We start from the raw sequence: 19,846 nt of genomic DNA, 5'->3' as shown, positions 1-19,846 counted from the left end.
TAAATATTTCAGATAGTAACCAGCTCACTGTTTTAAGTATATAACACAGAGACACTCTTTATGACAGTGTAGAGTTGTTAGTCTCTGGCCAGAGACTGATCTGGTCCAAATGAAAGTGGTTTAGATGAGAGACTGATGTTCCCATCTTTCCCTTTTACAGGAGTGTTGGCTATTCTTTTATGTCCTCTTTTTAGTTAGGCAAGTGACAGAATTGCAGTTAAAAGGTCAAAGAATTGTTCCATAAAGACATAAACACAAGCAGAAAGAGAGTAAGGATGGAGCTTTTTTCACCACTGTTCTTTTGTTCTTGCCCATCCTCATGATTTTTATAAACTGATCTTCACTAGTTGACATGGACCTTGCACTACCAATTTTGTCACATAACATTTTCAAAGATGGAAAGCTGACATAAAGAAAAATCTTCTTACTTCTTAGAAAAAGTGATTCAGTGAGAATGTTGCTAATTATGTTATGTGATGTTATGTTATGGTATGGAAGAGAGCTTTAAGAATTGAAAAAAAGTAGAACTATTTACAAATGAAGTTAATGATTCAACAAGGGCAGATTTCTTCCTGGATAAGTCTAGTTATATATTATAATTGTACAAATCAAGTGTTCAGTTCAGATCTATCCTCCTCCTCTCTAGTCCTGCACTGTCGGTGCTTTGCACAAAGATGTGGCTTTCTCTTGGGATCGTCTTTTCTCTGGGGATGCTAATTCCTGGAAAACTCAGCTTGAAATTGCAGTATGACAGGTGAGTGTGAATGTGGTATCGTGAAGAATTGTGCATGCAGTGAAATTCCCAGGAACTGTGAAAGAATAATAACAATTATGAGCTGAAAACCTGGAGACAGGGTTACTAAGCTGTAAGCTTTGTAAGATTTGCGAACAAAACATAAAGACGAGAAATGAAGAATGAGTGAATCAAATCCAAGCCAATGAAGATACAGCTGCAGCAGTAGGAGCCACAGAATGGCCCTCAAATGCACCTCAGGATGCTCTGCTTCCATTAGCTGAAATTCATTTGGCTTAGCCTCTTTCATAATGAACTTTGAAATCAGATGTTCTAGGACTAAAATGTCTTTTCTGTGTATAAAGCAAGGGAGATGACTGAGCAAAATTATATCTATTAATAAAAGACAGCTTAGGTTACCTGAAAAAGATAGTGAAGCCCTGTTGGAAACCTGTAACAATTGCCAAAAAATGCTAAGGAAGTTGTTCCAGACAATCTTTCATCACTCAAAGAATGAGATTATCACGTTTTTTATTACTGATTAATGTTTCTGAAAAGCATGAAATCTCTAGTTTTGCTGTATTTTCCATTCTCAGTTCCACTTCTTTGGAAAATGAGTGATGTAAAATCATGCTGTTTGCCTAAACTATTTTTGTTTCATTCATCTTCAGCTTCCAAGGAATGATAGGTCACTCTGCCATTGTGGCAGCTGGGATTTTCAGGAGGGACACGAGCACAGTGTGGAGACCACCATCCATGTATAAGTTTATACAGGGAATTTTCTAAAGTAAACAGAGAAAGTAGTCCAGTGCTGAATGCCTCTAGACTAATTATATCCCCAGAATATAGTCATAAAAAGGACAGAAAACCAAGCAATACCTCTGGCAAGTAAGTTAGTTCAACATATAACCATTCAACAGCTCTCCTGGAAAATCTTCTAGCAGAACATAAAGAGTCAGTATTTAAAATGTGTTATTTCCCCTGGATAATATTTAGCTTTAGATTTGTATTAGGGATGCAGTCAGAGCCTGTTGATTTCAGTGAATAGAATTCAGCAGATCCTTGGTAATGCAGTGTTCATTTTTGTTCCTAATTACTGTCCAGGACTGAACCTGTTGAGTACTTGCATGGAATTTAAAAATAAATATCGTGTGGTCATTGTGACTTTGGATGGGCAGCACTTGCATAAAGATGAAATTATTAGTAAAGCCATTTTCACTGTTATTTGTTCTGTTCAACACCTTAAATGAAATATCTGACCTATGAGAATCCAAGGAAACACAGCTAGTCCTGAGAACAGCCCTTTAATTTGGTAAGAAAGTTTAAATAGCATTTTAAAAACTGTAGTTCCCATGTGGTCACATGGGCTGACTTTGCACTTCTCCACTGAGAAACTTAGTCCATAATCATAAACGAATGTGTGCTTTGTAATCTTAGTTTACTATTAAAAATGATTTGTCTCCACACTGGCTATTGTGAAAGGTTTATCAGTAAATAAGAGCTGGCCATCTGGCAGCAATCTGACTGTCTGGAATTTCTCTGATTTGGTGTAATTAAGACATAATGTCAATGAGGATAGAAAGATATTACAGGATATTGTTTCCCTTCCTGATAGACAAAGAGCAAAGCAAGCCCAGGCATTTAGAGAGAATAAACTCTGAACTGCAGCTGAGATGTTTATTCTGCTAGCAAAGATGTTTATCCTACATCTACAAGGTTTATTACAAAGATATCATGGCTGTTGTACCAATCACTAGCAATGGACATGTAATCATTTTGCCCCACAGACAAGGGATTAACAGCATCTCCCAAACCAGTAGTAAATGGCCCATTTTAACCACCAAGTTCTCTATCAGCAAAGGTTATATTTTCAGGAAAGATGTAAAAAATCAAAAATCCCCCTATTTCTCTGGGGATAAAGTGAATGAATAGTGAATTCTATTTGCATGCCTATTAAGCTGGTAATTGTACATTTCTGTATGGAAGCACAAATGATGGCAGTTGTAGTTCAGGTGATGAGAGCATATTGAGGACTGTAATGACCATGGCTTTTGCAACATGAACTTCTCTTACAAAGTCTTTAAAATGTTCTTTTTTTTGGTACTTGTCCTGTAAAGGCCCCAAGGTCCATTAAAGCCATTACATGAGACTGTGAAGCAGTAGTTGTTGGTTGCTAACAAATAGGAAAATTTCTAGGATTCCCCATTCTATCACAACAGTAGTGAATAAGTGCTATCTCACCTTTGAGTAATGCAATGTAGTAATCAACATCCACTCCTCACTCTGAAACCCTTTCATTAGAGATGTCACACTTGCTATCAGCCAGGAAAACCAATCTGAACAAACACTGAGAAAAAAGAATAGAAAAATAATTACTAGGACTTTTTAAATACAGCATACAGATTTCTTATTTTCTGCATTTCCAACCATTTTGATTTGTTCCTCATAAACTTCCAATATTTTTGTCAGATTAAGCCTGTGGTAAATGAAAGGTTCATGGGGCTTCATGAAAATAGGTACTAAGACACTGGATCTGTGTGTCTTTTCTAGAAATATAAAATGATGGATCCTGTACCAGAAATTTTTGTTTCCTGTGAATTGAGTAAGAATATGCAGTTCTGGAGACTACAGTATTCACTATTTGTGGAATAAGTTGGCTATTTTTGTGACAAGCAGTTTGTGGACATTTCAGGTTCTAAGCAATTTTCATTTATCTTGACTATCTTATGTTTTTGCATGCTGAAAGAGATCAGCCAAGCATCAAGTCAATCTGGCATGACTGAACAAATCCCAATGAGAGGAAATAGAGAAGTGACATCTAATCAAATAAATAGTTTATCATATATTACCAATGCTCTCATTTTGGCCCTGGTCCTGCAAAGGCAGAAACACGCACCAGGACTCATGTGAGCAGCTGGCTTGATGAATAAAGGATTGCCACCAGCAAGGAAGCAGAGTGGCTAATGCTCTAGCAACAGAAAACTCACATCACTTAGTCCTATTTGCAGCTAAAACACTCCAGGAATTCATCACTCAGACACATTTTTGTTGAAACAACACTCAGTTACATGCTCTATATTCCCTCTGAGTAACAAAATATCTCCTTTTGACTTATGAAAACATGGATGCTTCAACAGACATTAAAATTGATCTTGTTTCTTCGTTGAATTTCCAGGGATCAGGTTTTGCATATTGTGCCAGAAACATTTCAGCAAGTCCAGCATCTTCAGCTTCTTCACAGTACTTTACTGGTGAGTAAGAATAACCACATGTGCCTGAAAAGCAGAGTAGGGTCTTGGGCTGTAAAACAGGTGTGCATGTAGCTTTGGACATGAGTGAAGGTTACAGTAAACTTGAAAAAGCTTTACCTAACTTTTTTTTGGTCTTAGTGTAGGATAAAATTAGTCTTCTACTACATGAAGGAATTTATGTGAAGAAGTTAGTTTCCTGTGAAGGTGCTGCTCTCTATCAGTGGTGCCTGAGTCAACAGAAACACTAAGCCTGTGCTGCGTGCTCTATGAACAGATGACGGGAGAGTTACGAGGAGAAGGAAAACTTGTCATTTATTGATATGCAGCTACTCTATCTTAAATACATTTTCTTACTCTGAAAACAGAGCTTCACTTCTGCATTTCTTTCTTCTCTCTGCACAGCTGGATTTGTGGAAGCCCTTGATGCCTGAATATATCACGGCTGGAGAAGACCTGCACATAAGGGTCCCAGCCCCTCTGGTGCAGGAGGTGAAAGACAGCTTAGATCAGCATATGATCTCTTACAGGTACAGCCTCTAATATCCTGATGGGAAAGGTGGGCTCTAGCAGTCTTCCTTGCCATCACAAAAAGACCCAGCCTTTTCCAATAAACAGTCAGCAAGTACTGGCAATAGAACCCAAACTTTGTTCCAAATACCTGCAACTTACCTTGACCACCCAAATGCACTGATGCTATATAAACCTTCAAGTTTTAAAAGCACATTTCCCTATGCCCTATTTATTCACCTTCCAACTATCCTGGACTGTGAATTTGGAGCTGGGACCTGAGATGGCCCAATTTGTCTTGTTTCCTGCTGTTGCCTTCTCAGTGGCAGAGATGGCACTTAGATGTATGACTTAGTCTTTTAGTCTAAAGTCAGGAAGTCAAACTTGGTACAACGACTATTTATAGGAGCATGCTTTGCTCTTGAAAACATAGATATTTGAACGCTCTCCTATTTTGGAGACCCCAAAGATTTAATCAGTGTCACTGCAGAGAAGTTTCTAGCTCTCTCTTTTTCCCCTCCCTGTCTTTTGTTGCTCCTCTGGTTTGGAGAAGAGCCCTTTCAAAGTGAATAGTCATCCAGTTTCTTCAAGGCTGCAGTTTCCTACCCCTGTCCCCACCACTAGGCTGGTAAGAATTTCCTGGCACCATCCAGCCAGAGACATCCCATCCTGGGACAAAGATCCCAGTGGCAGATGCCCACTGTGCACACAACTGAGAGCCATGACCTGCAAATGGCCCGTGATGCTTTATCACACCTACCCAGCCATGTGTTGCTGTGCTTCTACTTCCAACCAGAAGACCTAATCCAGATACAAAGAGTGTTTATAAAGCCAAATGGGATTAAATAAGATCTATTCCTCACACAGTCCTGTTCCCATTTAGAACTGACTCTTTCAGGTAACCAGTAGCTAATTTAATTTAGCTATATTTAATATAAACAATCCTGAAGTCATTCAGGGCTGATGACAAATGGCCTATAGACATACACTGGCATTTACCAATCAAAGATAAGTTTGAGGATTGGTGCCACTTCAAAGCTGTTTTGAGTTAAAGCTGATCTTGACATCTTGCATCTTGCCTGATGAGTTCTTTTAGTAAGTGTGATGTCCTGACGACCAGAGATGAAGATATATGAGGTTGGAGCCAGTGCAAATGATCTAGCATCAGGTTTAGGTATTCAGGACAATATTCCAGAAGATATTTAACATGTTATTTTGTGTCAAGACTCTTCATTTTCTAATGTTTTCAACTGATTCTAGTCAAAAATTAAAGAGTAAACTGAAGTTAGCAGCTTAACTTTGTTTTCCCTTGGGTTGGGGCCAGAACTTTATCCACCTTACACAGGGCTCTAGAGAAAGAGATGAGATCAATAGTCAAGCTGAAATTGCAAAGGGGTTGAGATGAGTATGACAATGTTAAAGTTCCTATAATATATTCAAAGCAGGAACCACCTTTTAGAAGGCAGCTGACATGCCAAGAAGGTAACATGACAGTCAGGTATATAATGATAGAGACATAAATGGCAAATTATAATCAGGACATCAATATTCTGACTGTGTCAGACTCTGGGATTTCAATTCTCCAGAGCACTGATAAGGTATTTTGTGTGTGTGGGTTCAGTTCATGGGAATTTGCCCTTCCTGAATTTTAGTTTGAAGTTTAGATGTGAATAAACATCAAAGCTCAGAGTGAAAGTCAGCTGTAACTACTCTTAAAAATTTCTTACGTGCAGTTTACAGAAATGCCGATCACAGCTACTGTCAGCAGAAAAGCCCATTAGCACTTGCAGCATCTGAGATCAACAGTGTTTGAGCTACCTTTGCAATTGTCTTATCACAAGTATTTACAATGAGCACAGATTTACAGCAAGGGGCTGATTGCAGTGAGAAGGAACAGCCTGTGATCCAAAGTCCTCTGAAGCCAAGGAAATGATTTTATTGACTCCCTTGATCATGGAATCACACCTGTGTTATACTAATTACTGAGCAAATTTTGTAGCTAAAAAGCAAAAAGAGCTACTTGAAGGAAATAAGGGGTTTGTTCTGATTTTGGCCAATTGCAATGAACACATCTTGAAGTCTTTGCAAATTGAAAATGTCTTAATAAAATGCAATGAAACACTAATCTTAAATTTATCTTTCCCTTCTTTTTCCCAAAAGGTGGTATTTTCAGAGTTTTGCTCAGAAATAGAAGTGGTGAAAAAAACTATTGAACTTTTTACTTTTGGGGGGAGAAAATCAGCAAATTTTTAAAAAATCTTGTAAAAATTATTACATTATTGTTAAAACCCTGTGAAAAATCTCAATATTTTGAACTTTATCTTACGTGAAAGTTACCATAATGCTGATGGTGATGACTTTGCCAGGCAATCCACAACAGAACAGGCTAAATCCTTTCATTTGCTGATGTAATGTACAGTGTAGCCACCATGATAGTTCTGCAGTAACTGCTAGGGATTGTTTTCTGTCTTCCCCTTCCCCTCCCCTCAGGGTCCTAATACCTGATGTACAGGAACTTGTGGATCTGAGCATGCCAAGGGAGAGGAGCAGCCATAAACAGGTCCGAGAAGGTTACGTCTACACCCAGTATCATCCAATGGAAGAGGTAAAGAAGAACCCAAGTCTGCTTGTCTTCTTTGTTAAGTTTTGTAAATGCTACAGCAGGCAACTCTGTGCTTGCAGAAAGCTCAGCTGAAGTCAGTGGACCTCTTTCTGGCTTTCTTCTTTGCAGAATCAGTCCTTACTCTTTGACTAGCATCTTGGTGTGGTTGAATTGAGCATGGATTTGTCATTGATTGTGATTAAATCCTCAGTTCCCCACTGACCAAAACCCAAATGCTCTGCATGAAGCAGCCACACTGTTTTGCAGATGATATTCTGGGGTTCAGTTGATTGGTTTGCTACCTTTCTACCCTGTTATGCTTTATCATTGTCTCTAGCCTTTATTAATTTAAATCCCTGTTTGCTTGATGCTGAGCCAAATGTGAAGTGCAACAACTATTGTGGTGTCTGGAATCCCAGAGAGGAAGAAGAGGTGAACAATGGGAGACCTGTAGAAAGAAATAATTTAAAGGCAGGTTTTTGATAATTTGGGAGAGAATAATGTCATAAGAGTGGGCAGTGAAGATTTTTTGGTATTATGTTTCACAGGCAAGTCAGACAAAAGCAGAGCATAGTGGTATTCTTCCTCCTAGCTGCGTAATAAAAGTGAGAGGACAGAGTCAACCCTCTGGTATATTTTGTTTGAGCTACCTGTTTGGGGTGCGTGCTGCTGAACTCAGATGTGGAAAATCAGTACTGACAGGGAAGAGACTGTAATACTGTTTTGAAAATTTGATGGTGTGGCTTCACATTTGGTGAACTCAACAGGAAGATACCCAATAGGATGGGCATGTTGAATGACATCCAGAGTGGAGTATCCATGCTGTATTGCAGTGAGGTTATCTTTTAACACCCCATGAGATATGACCATGCATGTGAAAGACCTTCCATGAGTATGAGTGACATTATAGATTGAAATAAGCTCTGAGGAAAACGTTGTCTAAACAAAAGCAAATGTTTTAATCTGGAAATGGAGGTGGGAAAGAGAAGGAAACTCCCACTTTGGACAAAGAATTCTCTGTGACTATTTCAGATTTATGAATGGATGACTCAGATCCAGGAGAACTACAGTGAGCTGGTCACTCAGAACTTCCTGGGGATGACATTTGAGAATCGACCAATGTATTATCTACAGGTAAAGGAGGAACTTTCTCTTAATTATAAAAGGAACCTTAACAAGAAAACAAATACACAGAAGACAGGATTTGGATATTTCCCAAGATAGCACTAGATGGTTTTACTCCTTCACAGTACAATAAGATTTGCCAACTTTGATATACCCTATCACCATAAGCTTGCTATTGCTATTATGTAGTGAAAACAACAAATTTAACTAAAATCTTGTTTAGAAATAAAAATCAAGCTGAAACTAGCTTGGCAACAGCTGTGTGAGGATAAAGACTTTTGGTTTGTTATTTTTGTTACTTTTTACAGTATATATCTTTTCTGCTAGGAGTATTCCATGACATTTTTTATTGGGCCCACTAGCAAAAACCATAGTCTTAATATTTGGGTTAGCTATTGTCTAATCTGTCCTTATCACTGCATAAAATTAGATTCCCTGTCTTTTTTTGCTTTCCCTTCGAAAAAAAAATATAATAAAAAAAGGATCTCCAACTAAGAACAACCATTCCTGTGAATGACTAATACAAACGAAAAAGGGGAAAAAAAGAGAAACTGTTCTATTAACTGTTCTATTGACGCTTCTGCTCAACAGACACTTTAAAGCTCATGCCTTGAGATACTACAGAGATGGGGTTATTAGGAAGGAAAGCTTGTCATAATGATGTCTGTAATAATAATAATCTCAGATGGCTCAATGGCATTTCAAGGCACATCCTTTACTTTCTCTATTACATTAAGCTATTTTATTGTAATGTAACAGTTTTTAAATTATTATTTTTACAATCTCTCAGATCAGTCAACCATCAAATAAACCCAAAAAGATAATTTGGATGGACTGTGGGATTCATGCCAGAGAATGGATCTCTCCAGCCTTCTGTCAGTGGTTTGTGAAAGAAGTGAGTTCTCACTTTTCCATTTAGATAATAAAAAAAAATATAACTTTGGATACTTCAGTTCTCTATCATGGTATCAAGAATTATGTTTTTCTGTTCAAACATGATTTTCAAAATTAATACATAGTACAGATATCTGTGGAGACCTAAGTCCAAATCACAGTTTGAGATATGGGGCAAAATTAATTAGTGCATCAATTCCTCCACCTGCACTGTTTCCAAATCCTTCCAAAAATCCTTCCCTCTTTTTTTCCCACAGTGGCTTTTGGATCAAGCCTTTCTGTATCACAAAGTGATAATCCTCCTGAAATAAACCCTAAGCTATGGTCTAGCAATGTTCCATGTGTACAGAAAGTATCTGGCACACAGGTACGCTATTATGCAGTTTTCATACCCACAAGACTGTACCTATATGAAGTACACTCTCACTGGATATCCTGTTACTTTGTTAGTGACAAAAGGTGTTTATCTCAACATACCGGGAGATGAAGTAGATGTTGGATACCATAATGATATCCAGGAGTGAGTGATTCCCTAATAATAGTTCTAAACTAGCTCTTTCCAGTGATCACCACTAAATTATCTGCTCAGTGCTCTGTACTTTTTCTTTTCAGATTCTTCAAAATTACAAATCTGACCCAAAGATTAGAAGATTTCTGCAGCATTTGGATCTCTATGTCTTGCCAGTCCTCAATATTGATGGCTACATCTATTCCTGGAAAACAGTAAGTAGTGAAAATCCAGGAACTAGAATGATAGTGCACAACATGTTTTGTTACTTCTAGATGCTTCAGTACTTTAAGTAATAGCAATTATATTTGAACAGAAAACAGTGACATTACCCACACAAATCCTTTCATGGCAGAGAGGTTTTGTTTCTTCTGGCAAATCAACAGCCACTTGAGATTGCAGAGCTAAAAATTCCTAGCAAATGTCATGAGCATTGGGAAGACAAAACCACAGGATCGATTGCTTTTGAGTTTCTGGGTATCACAGAATCACAGAATGTGTCGAGATGGAAGGGAATCACAAGGATCATTGAATCCAGGTCCTGGACCTGCACAGGGCCATCCCCAACAGTCACACCATGTGCCTGACAGTATCATCCAGACGCTTCTGGAACTCTGTCAGGTTTGGTGCTGTGACCACTTCCTGGGGAGCCTGTTCCAGTGTCCATCTACCCTCTGGGGGAAGAACCTTGTTCTAATATCCAACCTAAACCTTCCCTGACACAATTTCAGGCCATTCCCTTGGGTTCTGTCGCTGGTCATCACAGAGAAGAGATCAGTGCCTGCTCCTCCTCTTCCCCTCACAAGGAAGTTGTAACTGCAATGAGGTCTCCCCTCAATCTCCTCTTCTCCAGGCTGAACAGACCCAGTAACCTCAGCTGCTCCTCATATGGCTTCCCCTCAAGGCCCTTCCCCATCTTCACTGCCCCCCTTTGGACACTGTCTAACAACTTAATATCTTTCCTATATTGTGGTGCCCAAAACTGCCACAATATTCAAGGTGAGGCAGCCCCAGTGCAGAGCAGAGCGGGACAATCCCCTCCCTTGACCGGCTGGTGATGCTTTGCCTGATGCACCCCAGAACATGGTTGGCCCTCCTGGCTGCCAGGGCACTGCTGGCTTATATTCATATATGGATTTAACTTCCTTGATAACAGCTCAAGGCCTGGTTGATGGAGTTAAACATGCCTGGAAGAGTCATTCATTCTTCGCAAAAGATCTCAACTAGCAGATGGGTCTTAGCACCTTTGCATGGGACAGGAGGAGAATTGGTCAAATACTGAGCTATTTGGCTTTAAAATAGGTGTGCCCTGTGTCCTTTTCTGATATAGAGGATAATGCAAAATGTTGGTCTTCAGCCACTCACATCATGCTTCCAAGCTCTTGAGCCCAGTTGAAGCACCTTTTAATGCAGGACCTCAGCATGGCCCAGTGTGGATCCTCAGCCTACCACCATGTGGATCCTGCTGTCTCCCAAGGTCTCCAGTAGGTTTGGGGCATATCACACACTGCACTTGGATGCACAGGTAATTCAGTTGGGAAGCTCATAAAGGCAGCGCAGTGAGCTCTGCACAGAACCGAGTATAGCAGAGAGTATAGTAGGGAAGCAAGGAGCAGTAGCAAGGTTAGCTGACAAAAAAGAATTAATCTTCATGAATCTGAAACAAACAGAAGTTCAGCTATTGTCTCTTATCCCTCACAATGCCAAGTCTTGCTTAGGACTGCAACACGGCGTGGAAGCAGTTGAGTATTACAGAAAGAGAATAATTAAAATAAAAAAAGCTCAGGAAGCTCATTTCAGGGTGCATGCAGGCTTGTGGCAGATGACAGCCTGGCTGTAGTATCACTAAGCTTTATCACCTTTGCACACAGAGTTGTACTTTTACAATGCAAGAGTTACTTAGAATGCAGAGGTCTAAAATAAAGGAGTCTTTACGCCCTATTATTACTGGGCCATGTGGATCATTAAGTTGTTATTATGTAACAGAAGTTACTTTTCTTTAGGATCGTTTGTGGAGGAAAAACCGTTCTCCATATATGAATGGCACCTGCTATGGGACAGATCTGAACCGAAACTTCAATTCATCCTGGGGCAGTAAGTTTTAAGTATTTCAGATCATGAACACAAATGTAAAGCAAGGGTAATAACTAGTTTTGGAAAAAAAAAAAAAAAAGATGAAGTCCTATAAGAAAGGAACACTCATCTAGTTGTTATCAAGACATAGGTAAAAAAAAATTCTGTTTTGTAACAGTGGTAACTCATTGACTTTCAACTGCCATTTATTTTTGTAAGTAGAAAATTGCTGCTTAAGTAGCCATACCTCTAATTCACTGCAAGAGCAAGCATCAGCTCTAGATAGCAATGTTAGGAGTTAGTCACTTAACAGCCACTATTTATGTTTATCATGAATTGCAAGGAGGACCCAAAGCTTCCCTGGCAAGTGGTACACTGTGGTGGTGTCACAGTGTTTTCGTTGCAGCCATCCTGTAAATGTGCATTAAATATTTCAGTCTTGTAGGAAATTTTAGTTGGTACCAACAGAGTAAAATGCTAAAGTCCCACTGAGCTGTCTAGTCTCCCTGCCCACATAAACACATGCTTTAACACTCCAAGGTAAATTTCCCAGTTCCCTCTGAACTGGTGTTTTATGTCTCTCCTTTGATTCAGTTTTTGTATTCCTCTCCAGGTATTGGTGTTTCTTTTGACTGCAGCAGTAATATCTTCTGTGGCTCTGAACCAGAATCAGAACCTGAGACAAGAGCTGTGGCTGAGTTTATCAGGAGGAAGAAGAGTGACATTGCATGCTTTTTAACAATCCACTCCTATGGACAGCTCATCCTCAGTCCATATGGTTCCACAACTAAACCTCCAAGTAACAATGAAGAACTGGTAGGGCAAAACATTCATCTTCTACACTAAGAGAGAACAAGTAGAGGCAGTAGCATGTGGCAAAACCCAACTTGCCCTCTTGCCTTTCCTTCAGAAGAATGGGGCTTATTCAGGGCCTTGGCTCCCAGAGTTACTGATACTCTGTGCAGTATCAGTAAGGTTTATTTGCCTCAGAAATTCCAATTTTTCAACTTAAATCAGGAAAATTGAATTATTACAGATAGGGCTAATGCAATGCAAGGCAAATGGAGAAGAGCAACATTTTTTGCTGCATGAAAGAATGAGTTTGCACTTTAGGATGCCAGCACATTATACACATACGGCTGTCATGATTGTGTCCAGGAAGGGTATTCCAAATGTGCTCTCAGGAGAATGGAAGTAAAGTAAGCACCTACTTCTTGGTTACTTCTCCCCTCAGTTTCTGAGTGTTCTGATTTGAGTTCATTCACATGTGTATTTGTGAAGATTCCAGTAGCTGAAGCTCTAGTCAAGACCATGAGGGATTTGGCTTTGGAGTTCATATGAGTCATTAGAGAAGTCATTTAGTTTGTCTATGGCTCAGTTTCTAAAGATGGTGGGATACAGAGCCTATGGCAATAAAACAAGAGCAAGAGGTCAGTCACTGCTGTAGTCAGTGCCAGTGTGCTATACAGCATGGACTCTTAATTCTCCAAAGTACAGCCCTCTAGCCTCACAACAAAGCAAATAGAATCCCTATCTTGCAGCAGAGTAATTTAAAAAATTTTAACATAATTTGCATTACAAAAATCAAGGAGAATTTGTCCAAATGTTTAGAATGGGTTCCTTTAAAGACCTGAAATAATAATATTAAAACTTAAAGCTGATCATATGTAAATGTAAAGCTGAAAGAGACAAAAATTTTGGTCCACTCAAAATAATTGCCAAAGATACTGCCACCAATGACAATGCTGTCCCTGTTTTGAATTTTCAGATGCAAGTTGGAAAGAAAGCAGCTGCTGCACTGACAGGAAAGTATGGCACCAGCTATAAAGTAGGACCACCCTCTTTAATTTTATGTAAGTTTCTTTACCTTTCCCTTTGATTGCTCTATTTTTCAAAGAACAGAGTCATTCTTGTGTCACAGGCATCAGCAAGTACTGTTTTGCTGAGTTTCCTCTTGAGTAATACTTAAAGGGCTGGTTTGGTGGAACATCTAAGCAGCAGTCATTTGAATACAAGGTAACTCTCTAAGTTATAAAGCTATCTGCAGGAAGGAAGGAAGCATTGATCAGAGAAGCAAGTTCCTACATGGATTCCTTACAGATACATCACAGGGGACAGAAGGAGATTGGCTATAGATCATCCTGACCCTGCTGAAGTCAGCAGCAAAACTCCTATTTGTCTTCCCCGAAATCAAGAAAAAATTAAAAGCCCAGTCAGGGCTGTAGTTACTCCATCAGACATTATCACGTGGCAGCTGCTTGCAATTCTGTGTGAAATATATCAGTTTCAGCCTTGTTCCTAATAGACTGGATAGCCACATCACAAACACAACATCACAGCTGATACTAGTTGACAGCCTTTACAAAGAGGACTAGAGAGCCCTAGAGGCTGCCTGGTAAATTCAGTATTTTCCCAGCAAGCAAGAACAGTAAGTAGTTGGCTCCAGAATCCATATGGTTTGCATATTCCAGTGTCTGTCCCTCCCAGTCTTGGAGTGCCAGTCTCTGAGTCACCTACTGCATGAGCAATGCAGTGTAAAGTAACTTGCCCCTGCCTAGGGCTGTATTTTGTCAGGGTTTTTACTTATACTGAATAGGTAAGAAAAAAGATCCGTGAGTAAGATGAACAGTGATACAGGAAGCAGCCAGAAATTTTTCAGATTTGACCAATATCATTCTTAAAAACAACAATAAATAGAAAATCCAATCAGTATCAATGTAAGAAATGAAGTACCAGAACAGACAAATGGCCAATCCACCTTGTACCCCATACACAGCAAAATGCTAAAAACACAGAATCCCTGAAACTCATCTCCTGTTACTGAACAATACCATCTTATGAAGAACTGTGACTTAGGAAACTCCATGGAAGATTTTTAGTATAATTAAGAATTGCAGCACCTAGAAACTCTGTTTTCCATGTCACAGTGATATATGCTTACTGCTTAGTCCAGGAATTCTAATATAAACTTACATTAACCGTAGCAAGAAGTATTTTTTAAAGAACTGTGCTTAATACAAATATCTCCCCTCTTTTTTTTTTTTTTTAAATTCACAGACAATAACTCAGGCTCCTCACGGGACTGGGCCCACATGATTGGTATTCCTCTCTCCTACACATTTGAACTGCGAGACAATGGTACTTATGGATTTCTTCTCCCCGCTGACCAGATCCAGCCCACATGTGAGGAGACTATGTTGGCTGTGACAACTATCATGGACTATGTATATCAGGAGTACTTGCCAGCTGGGGCTGTGGTTCTGACCTGCAGCAGCCTGGCCCTGAGCCTTTGCCTGAGTATTGTACTTACATGGACTGTTTCTTAAAAATGGCTTAGAGAGCCCAGCAAGAGACTCACATATACCCCAAAGTACAGTGTCCCTTTGAAAATACAAAATTACATGAGTGGAGGAACTAAATGTCAAGTATTTCAATAAAGGCTCATCCCACATAGTAAAAGCATCCACTTGTGGTTTTGATAGTTATGTTTTAAGGAAGGAGGAAAGGATGAAGAGCTGTGGCAATTTCCAAATCTTCACTTGCTGGCTCTGCTTATTCTTTAAGGGACTTTAAATCAGACATTCATGGTAAGTACCCATGGGGACAGAGCATTTTACTCCCTGGTTCTGAGGGATGTTTTCAGGGACTTACCTGGACCTATGTAGCCCTTCTGTCAGTTATAGTCCTGCTCTGTCCCAATTTTCCCACTGCCTGAACCCACTATCTTCTGGGTCTTGCTGACCTTAGCAGGACGCCTGTGAGAATTTAATAGAAGCTGTCCAAATCCTTCAAAAATTCAAAAGGGAAAGGGAAAAGAAAGATAAGAATAGGGTTCTATTTCTACAGAGCAGATCAGAGAGTGGTTTGTTTGCATCAACTTCCAAAACTGTGACTGGTGGTGTCGATTATCCTCCTTAAGGGAGACTCCTAAGGGTTTTCATTACAGATTGAACATAAAGAAAGTCTATTTACAGAAGGGTTTCTTTCTTGTTAACCATTTTTGGGGCTGACTCTGCAGAAGGACTGGGGCCCACTTTTGTGGCTCTCCATCACTTGAGGGAGCCTGCCATCTGCAGGGCTCTGCCTGGGTTCCTCATATGAAGCTGAAAGCTCAATGGAGTGCCAGAGGAAAGGAAACGTTTCAGCCCATCAGGCGAGGACTCTCCATCTGAGCCTCTCAAAAGGGAATGCCAAGGAAAGAGCTTCTGTGTTGTTACAGCTAACACCAGAGGGTTCAGGGCATTCACTGAAATAGAGAAGGCCTATTTTATCCTTTACTCTGCTTTTGAATCTAGGAGTCCCACATCCCAGAAATATGTCCACCAGGCTTAGCTATTACAGATAATAGATTACTTTTTTGTCATGATAGAAAATGAAGAATCCAGGGGGAAAAAAAAGTATGAAATGTCTGGTCTTCTTAGCAAATGTCAAGATTGTGCTTGAAAGTAGAAAGTGTTCTAACCAGAGATTTTTTAACAAAATATTTCCAACTTTGTGGAAAGAATGCTTCCCTCCCCACCCCTGACAGCATGAAGGCTAGTGATGGAAAATGTAGACCATGAGCTTCTGCCAGAAAACTCACAGATAACAGACACTGATAGAACTGAAACATTATGGTCCTCAAGTTATAAAGTACAGCAAGACTCAGTAATTTAACTAAGATCTCATAGAGGGTCTGTGGCAGACTCTGGAAAATTCTTGTGCCCAATTCTCTTCCAATGCTGCCAAGAGAAGGATGTGTATCACTTCACCATGGTATTGCTAAAAAAAAAAAAAAAAAAGATAGAACCTTGCAGTCATTTTTCCAAAGCACATCCTATTTTTTCTCTGTACTATTAGTTGACAAGTCTTAGCTCATGTGTTCATTGTCCACAGATTATTTCCAATTGGTGCAGCTAAATCTGCCTAACTCCTGCAGGTTCCCCAGAGCATTGTCTTTCCAGACCAACCACTCATTTACAATAAGACCCGTCTGTTGCTGGGCTCTGGAGCAGGTGTCACTAATTAGCACCTCCCCTCACAGGAGCATCAGTCCCCAAACTTACGTTTAGTTTAGGATGTGACTTGTAAGTCTTTATATTTGTATTTGTGTATTCTGTCTTTGGAACTGCAAGAAACAAGACAAATCCATCTGGCCCATGACTGTGAGATATCTTGACGCAAGTGGGGTTTGACCACAAGTGTTTTGTAGCCATTTGCTGGCAAACAGCAGTGAAGCTCCCCGGTGCCACCAGCAGCAGATGGCAGAGCCCTCTGGGAACCAGTGCCCACACGCTCATCTTGCTAAAGCCAACCCAAGCTTGGGCTGCCACAAAGTGCTTTCCAAAACTAACCCATGACTACACTGGTTCAAAAATACTGCCAGTCAGGACTTCTTCACTGGATTCAGAGGTACTGCACAGCCTCTATGCCTAGAGCCAGAGAGGAAGGGAGCTGGTTTTGCTGATTGTGGGTATCTTTGGATAAAAATATTTACCGCTACAAGATACAACCAGGTGTGCCCTTAAGTTAATTGCAGGCTTCTGTGGAATGGCTCAGTTTCTCACTAGTTCTTCTTATTGTAATAACATCCATCAGGCATGGGAAGATACCCCTGCCCATGGCACAGAAGCAAGAGAATGAGGGGGGAATTTGCCTCCAGTGTTCCCAGTATTCAGGAGTCATAGAAGTGGAGAGGAAGCCTTTTACAGAAAAAAAGTAGATATTTGGCAATAATAATTATCTAGAAGAATGTCTGCTGCTGTCAGCACACTGATTATGCCTGGGCTCACGGCTCCTTGGACCTGTTAGCAATGGCTCACCCCCTTTGCACAGTGAAGCCATAAATGAAGGTGTGTGAAAGCAGCACCTTGCCCCATTGCCACTGCAGAACAGACATCCTGCAATTAGTGCTTACAACCTGTTTCAGGAACTAACATTGCATAAGCAAGCCACAACCATTAAAAGGCCAAGGCTGCAACAAATTAATCTTTACAAACTTTACATGGGCTCTCTATTTCATACACCCTCTCAGTTTGCTGACTTCTCTCTGTATCTTTTGTGCTTGTAAAAGAGTGATATGTATGGCTGACAAAAATCACTGCAGAAAGGGTGTATATTACCAACCATGTTTTGCAAGGGAAAATTTCAAAGAAAAACACAGTAGGGATGTCTCTACTGAAACTCCCCTTACTTCATGAATCCTGGCTTTCCCTCTCCTGCATTTCTTTATTGCTTTATCTGACCCTTGACAGGTTTTGCTTTATGATGAAGTGTGGAAAGAGCTGCATTCCGGTTTCTTACATGTTAGCAGAAGCACAGCATTATCCTACTGAGATTCCTATAGTGTGACTTATGATTCACTCATGCAAACACAAGCAAAACTAAAAGTTATGAAAAACTAGTAGAGTCTTCTATTCATTGTCATTTCTTCCCAATAATTTTACCAAGACCCATGATCTTTTCCTCTCTTTCTCACAGTTAAACACCCGTATTGTGGCTGCTGTATTATATAATCAGTACTGAGAAGGTTTAATTACTTTTAGTCATTCAGGTTACTGAAAAAAAAAGGACATCCCAATTCTGAGTAAGTGTTCTATATTATAATTGTTAACATTTTGTCTGTAATACAAAAATAAAGATCGACAAAAGGGCTGTCAGTGATTTCATTCCATGTCACACAAGAAGCTCCTCTGTTAATTTCTCCTCCATGCCATGTAATTTGATACAGTCCTCAGGCTCCTAACAAGTTAGCAACACTGCCCTCATTAAGGAAAGTGAAGATATCACAAGGGAACTACAGTATTAAATGAATGTGTGTAACCTCATTTTTTAGAGCATCATATGATAGAGGAGCAGAAACCTACAGTTTTGAGGGGACTGTGGAAAACACCTCTGTCAGACGACATTTTGGGGAAGTACTTGCAATGCAAGTTGTTACTTCTTGATAATCTGCTTATGCTCCAAACATTATTCTTTTGTGCAGATTCTATTCCAAGTGGAAAACTCTCAGACTTGAACATCTTACACTGTGTATGAAAATTTTAAGGAGTTTTAATCAGAACAAACCCATTCAGAAACACTGAAGGATGTTCTCAGTGTGTTCCAGACAATTTTTCAATTGTAGTCTGGGAACCTACTTCAGACAGAAAGGTCAGGCTCTGAATGAAATCAAAGTATCTTGATCACATTTTCGGTTCCCTTTAGCCAACAAGCTGTAGATATGCATGGTCCTGATAAGATGTATCTCATTCCTTGTGTCTTCTTTTGGCTTTATCTACAGCTGGGATGGGATGTCCAGTTATATCATATACGAAACCCACAGTGGAACCCATGCTGTGCTAACAATTTCCTTCCACATGAATGGCTGGCCATGGCTACTTTGTTTTCATTATCACTCAGCTGAGGGAGGACAAATAATAAGAAAAAATTACCAGGGGTTATGACCAGGCATTAGGATTAGCAAGTTTGGGTATTCTTAATGAAGATCTTGTCTAAAATGTATTTTATATTTCATGTATCTCTCTTCCAAAAAATCTGGATGGCCCTTATTGGTATAAAATATAAAGGAATCATTTGATGACAGCATGTCATCACTTGCTCCTGTCTGCCAAATCTCATGGAGTCTGTTTATGTGCATGTTAGGCATTCATAAAACCCGCTCCTTTTCTGCAAGCTGGCAAAAGATATGAGTGCACTATTCAGAAGGCAGCCAGTGGCGAGCAGAAAGAGCAAATGTAATGTCATCCTCACATCTTTTAATTCATCTCAGTACACTGACCCAAGGCGCATCCCATCACACCTGCACTCTGTTGTGTGGGAGTGCCTCAAATGAAAGCAGTGTAATTTAGAGAGCAAATTAGTTAGGATTGCATAGAACCAACTGCAATGGAAAATCCCTAGAGGAGGGAGAGAATTTGCAAAAATGTTGGAAATTTGTTGTGCTGACAAAGATGGCTTTAGCAGTGGCAAAGAGGAAATGGGTAGGTCATAGATGGACTAATAATGCCATTTTCCTAGCTTTAGCTTCTTCTGCATGAGTGTCTAAAGGAGACAGTCCTTGTTTTTATAATACAAACTTCCTGTTCTCAAACACCCATACAGCTTTACCTGGGAGAGTCCTGGGAAGAAAAAGGATTATTGATGAATGTTACTTAGCTCTGATTAGTGAGGCA

The 19,846-nt window shown here is 39.8% G+C and overlaps 1 protein-coding gene across 1 annotated transcript; it reads left to right on the top strand.

The window, feature by feature from the left end:
- The first annotated feature begins 537 nt into the window (after positions 1-537).
- CPO (carboxypeptidase O) lies at positions 538-15,037 on the top strand. Its single transcript, XM_008931177.3, is given in 13 exon segments — positions 538-585; positions 587-646; positions 648-754; positions 3,909-3,984; positions 4,387-4,511; positions 6,982-7,096; positions 8,126-8,227; positions 9,009-9,113; positions 9,725-9,835; positions 11,624-11,714; positions 12,307-12,509; positions 13,462-13,546; positions 14,751-15,037. Coding segments are annotated over 13 exon segments (1,497 nt in total). The 3' UTR covers positions 15,020-15,037.
- Positions 15,038-19,846: the final 4,809 nt, after the last annotated feature.

This window comes from Manacus vitellinus, unplaced genomic scaffold, assembly GCF_001715985.3.
Source record: "Manacus vitellinus isolate BGI_N305 unplaced genomic scaffold, ASM171598v3 scaffold_20_pilon, whole genome shotgun sequence".
NCBI lineage: Eukaryota > Metazoa > Chordata > Aves > Passeriformes > Pipridae > Manacus > Manacus vitellinus.
The sequence above is the reverse complement of the archived record's forward strand: the minus strand, read 5'-3'. Positions and strand labels throughout refer to the sequence as shown.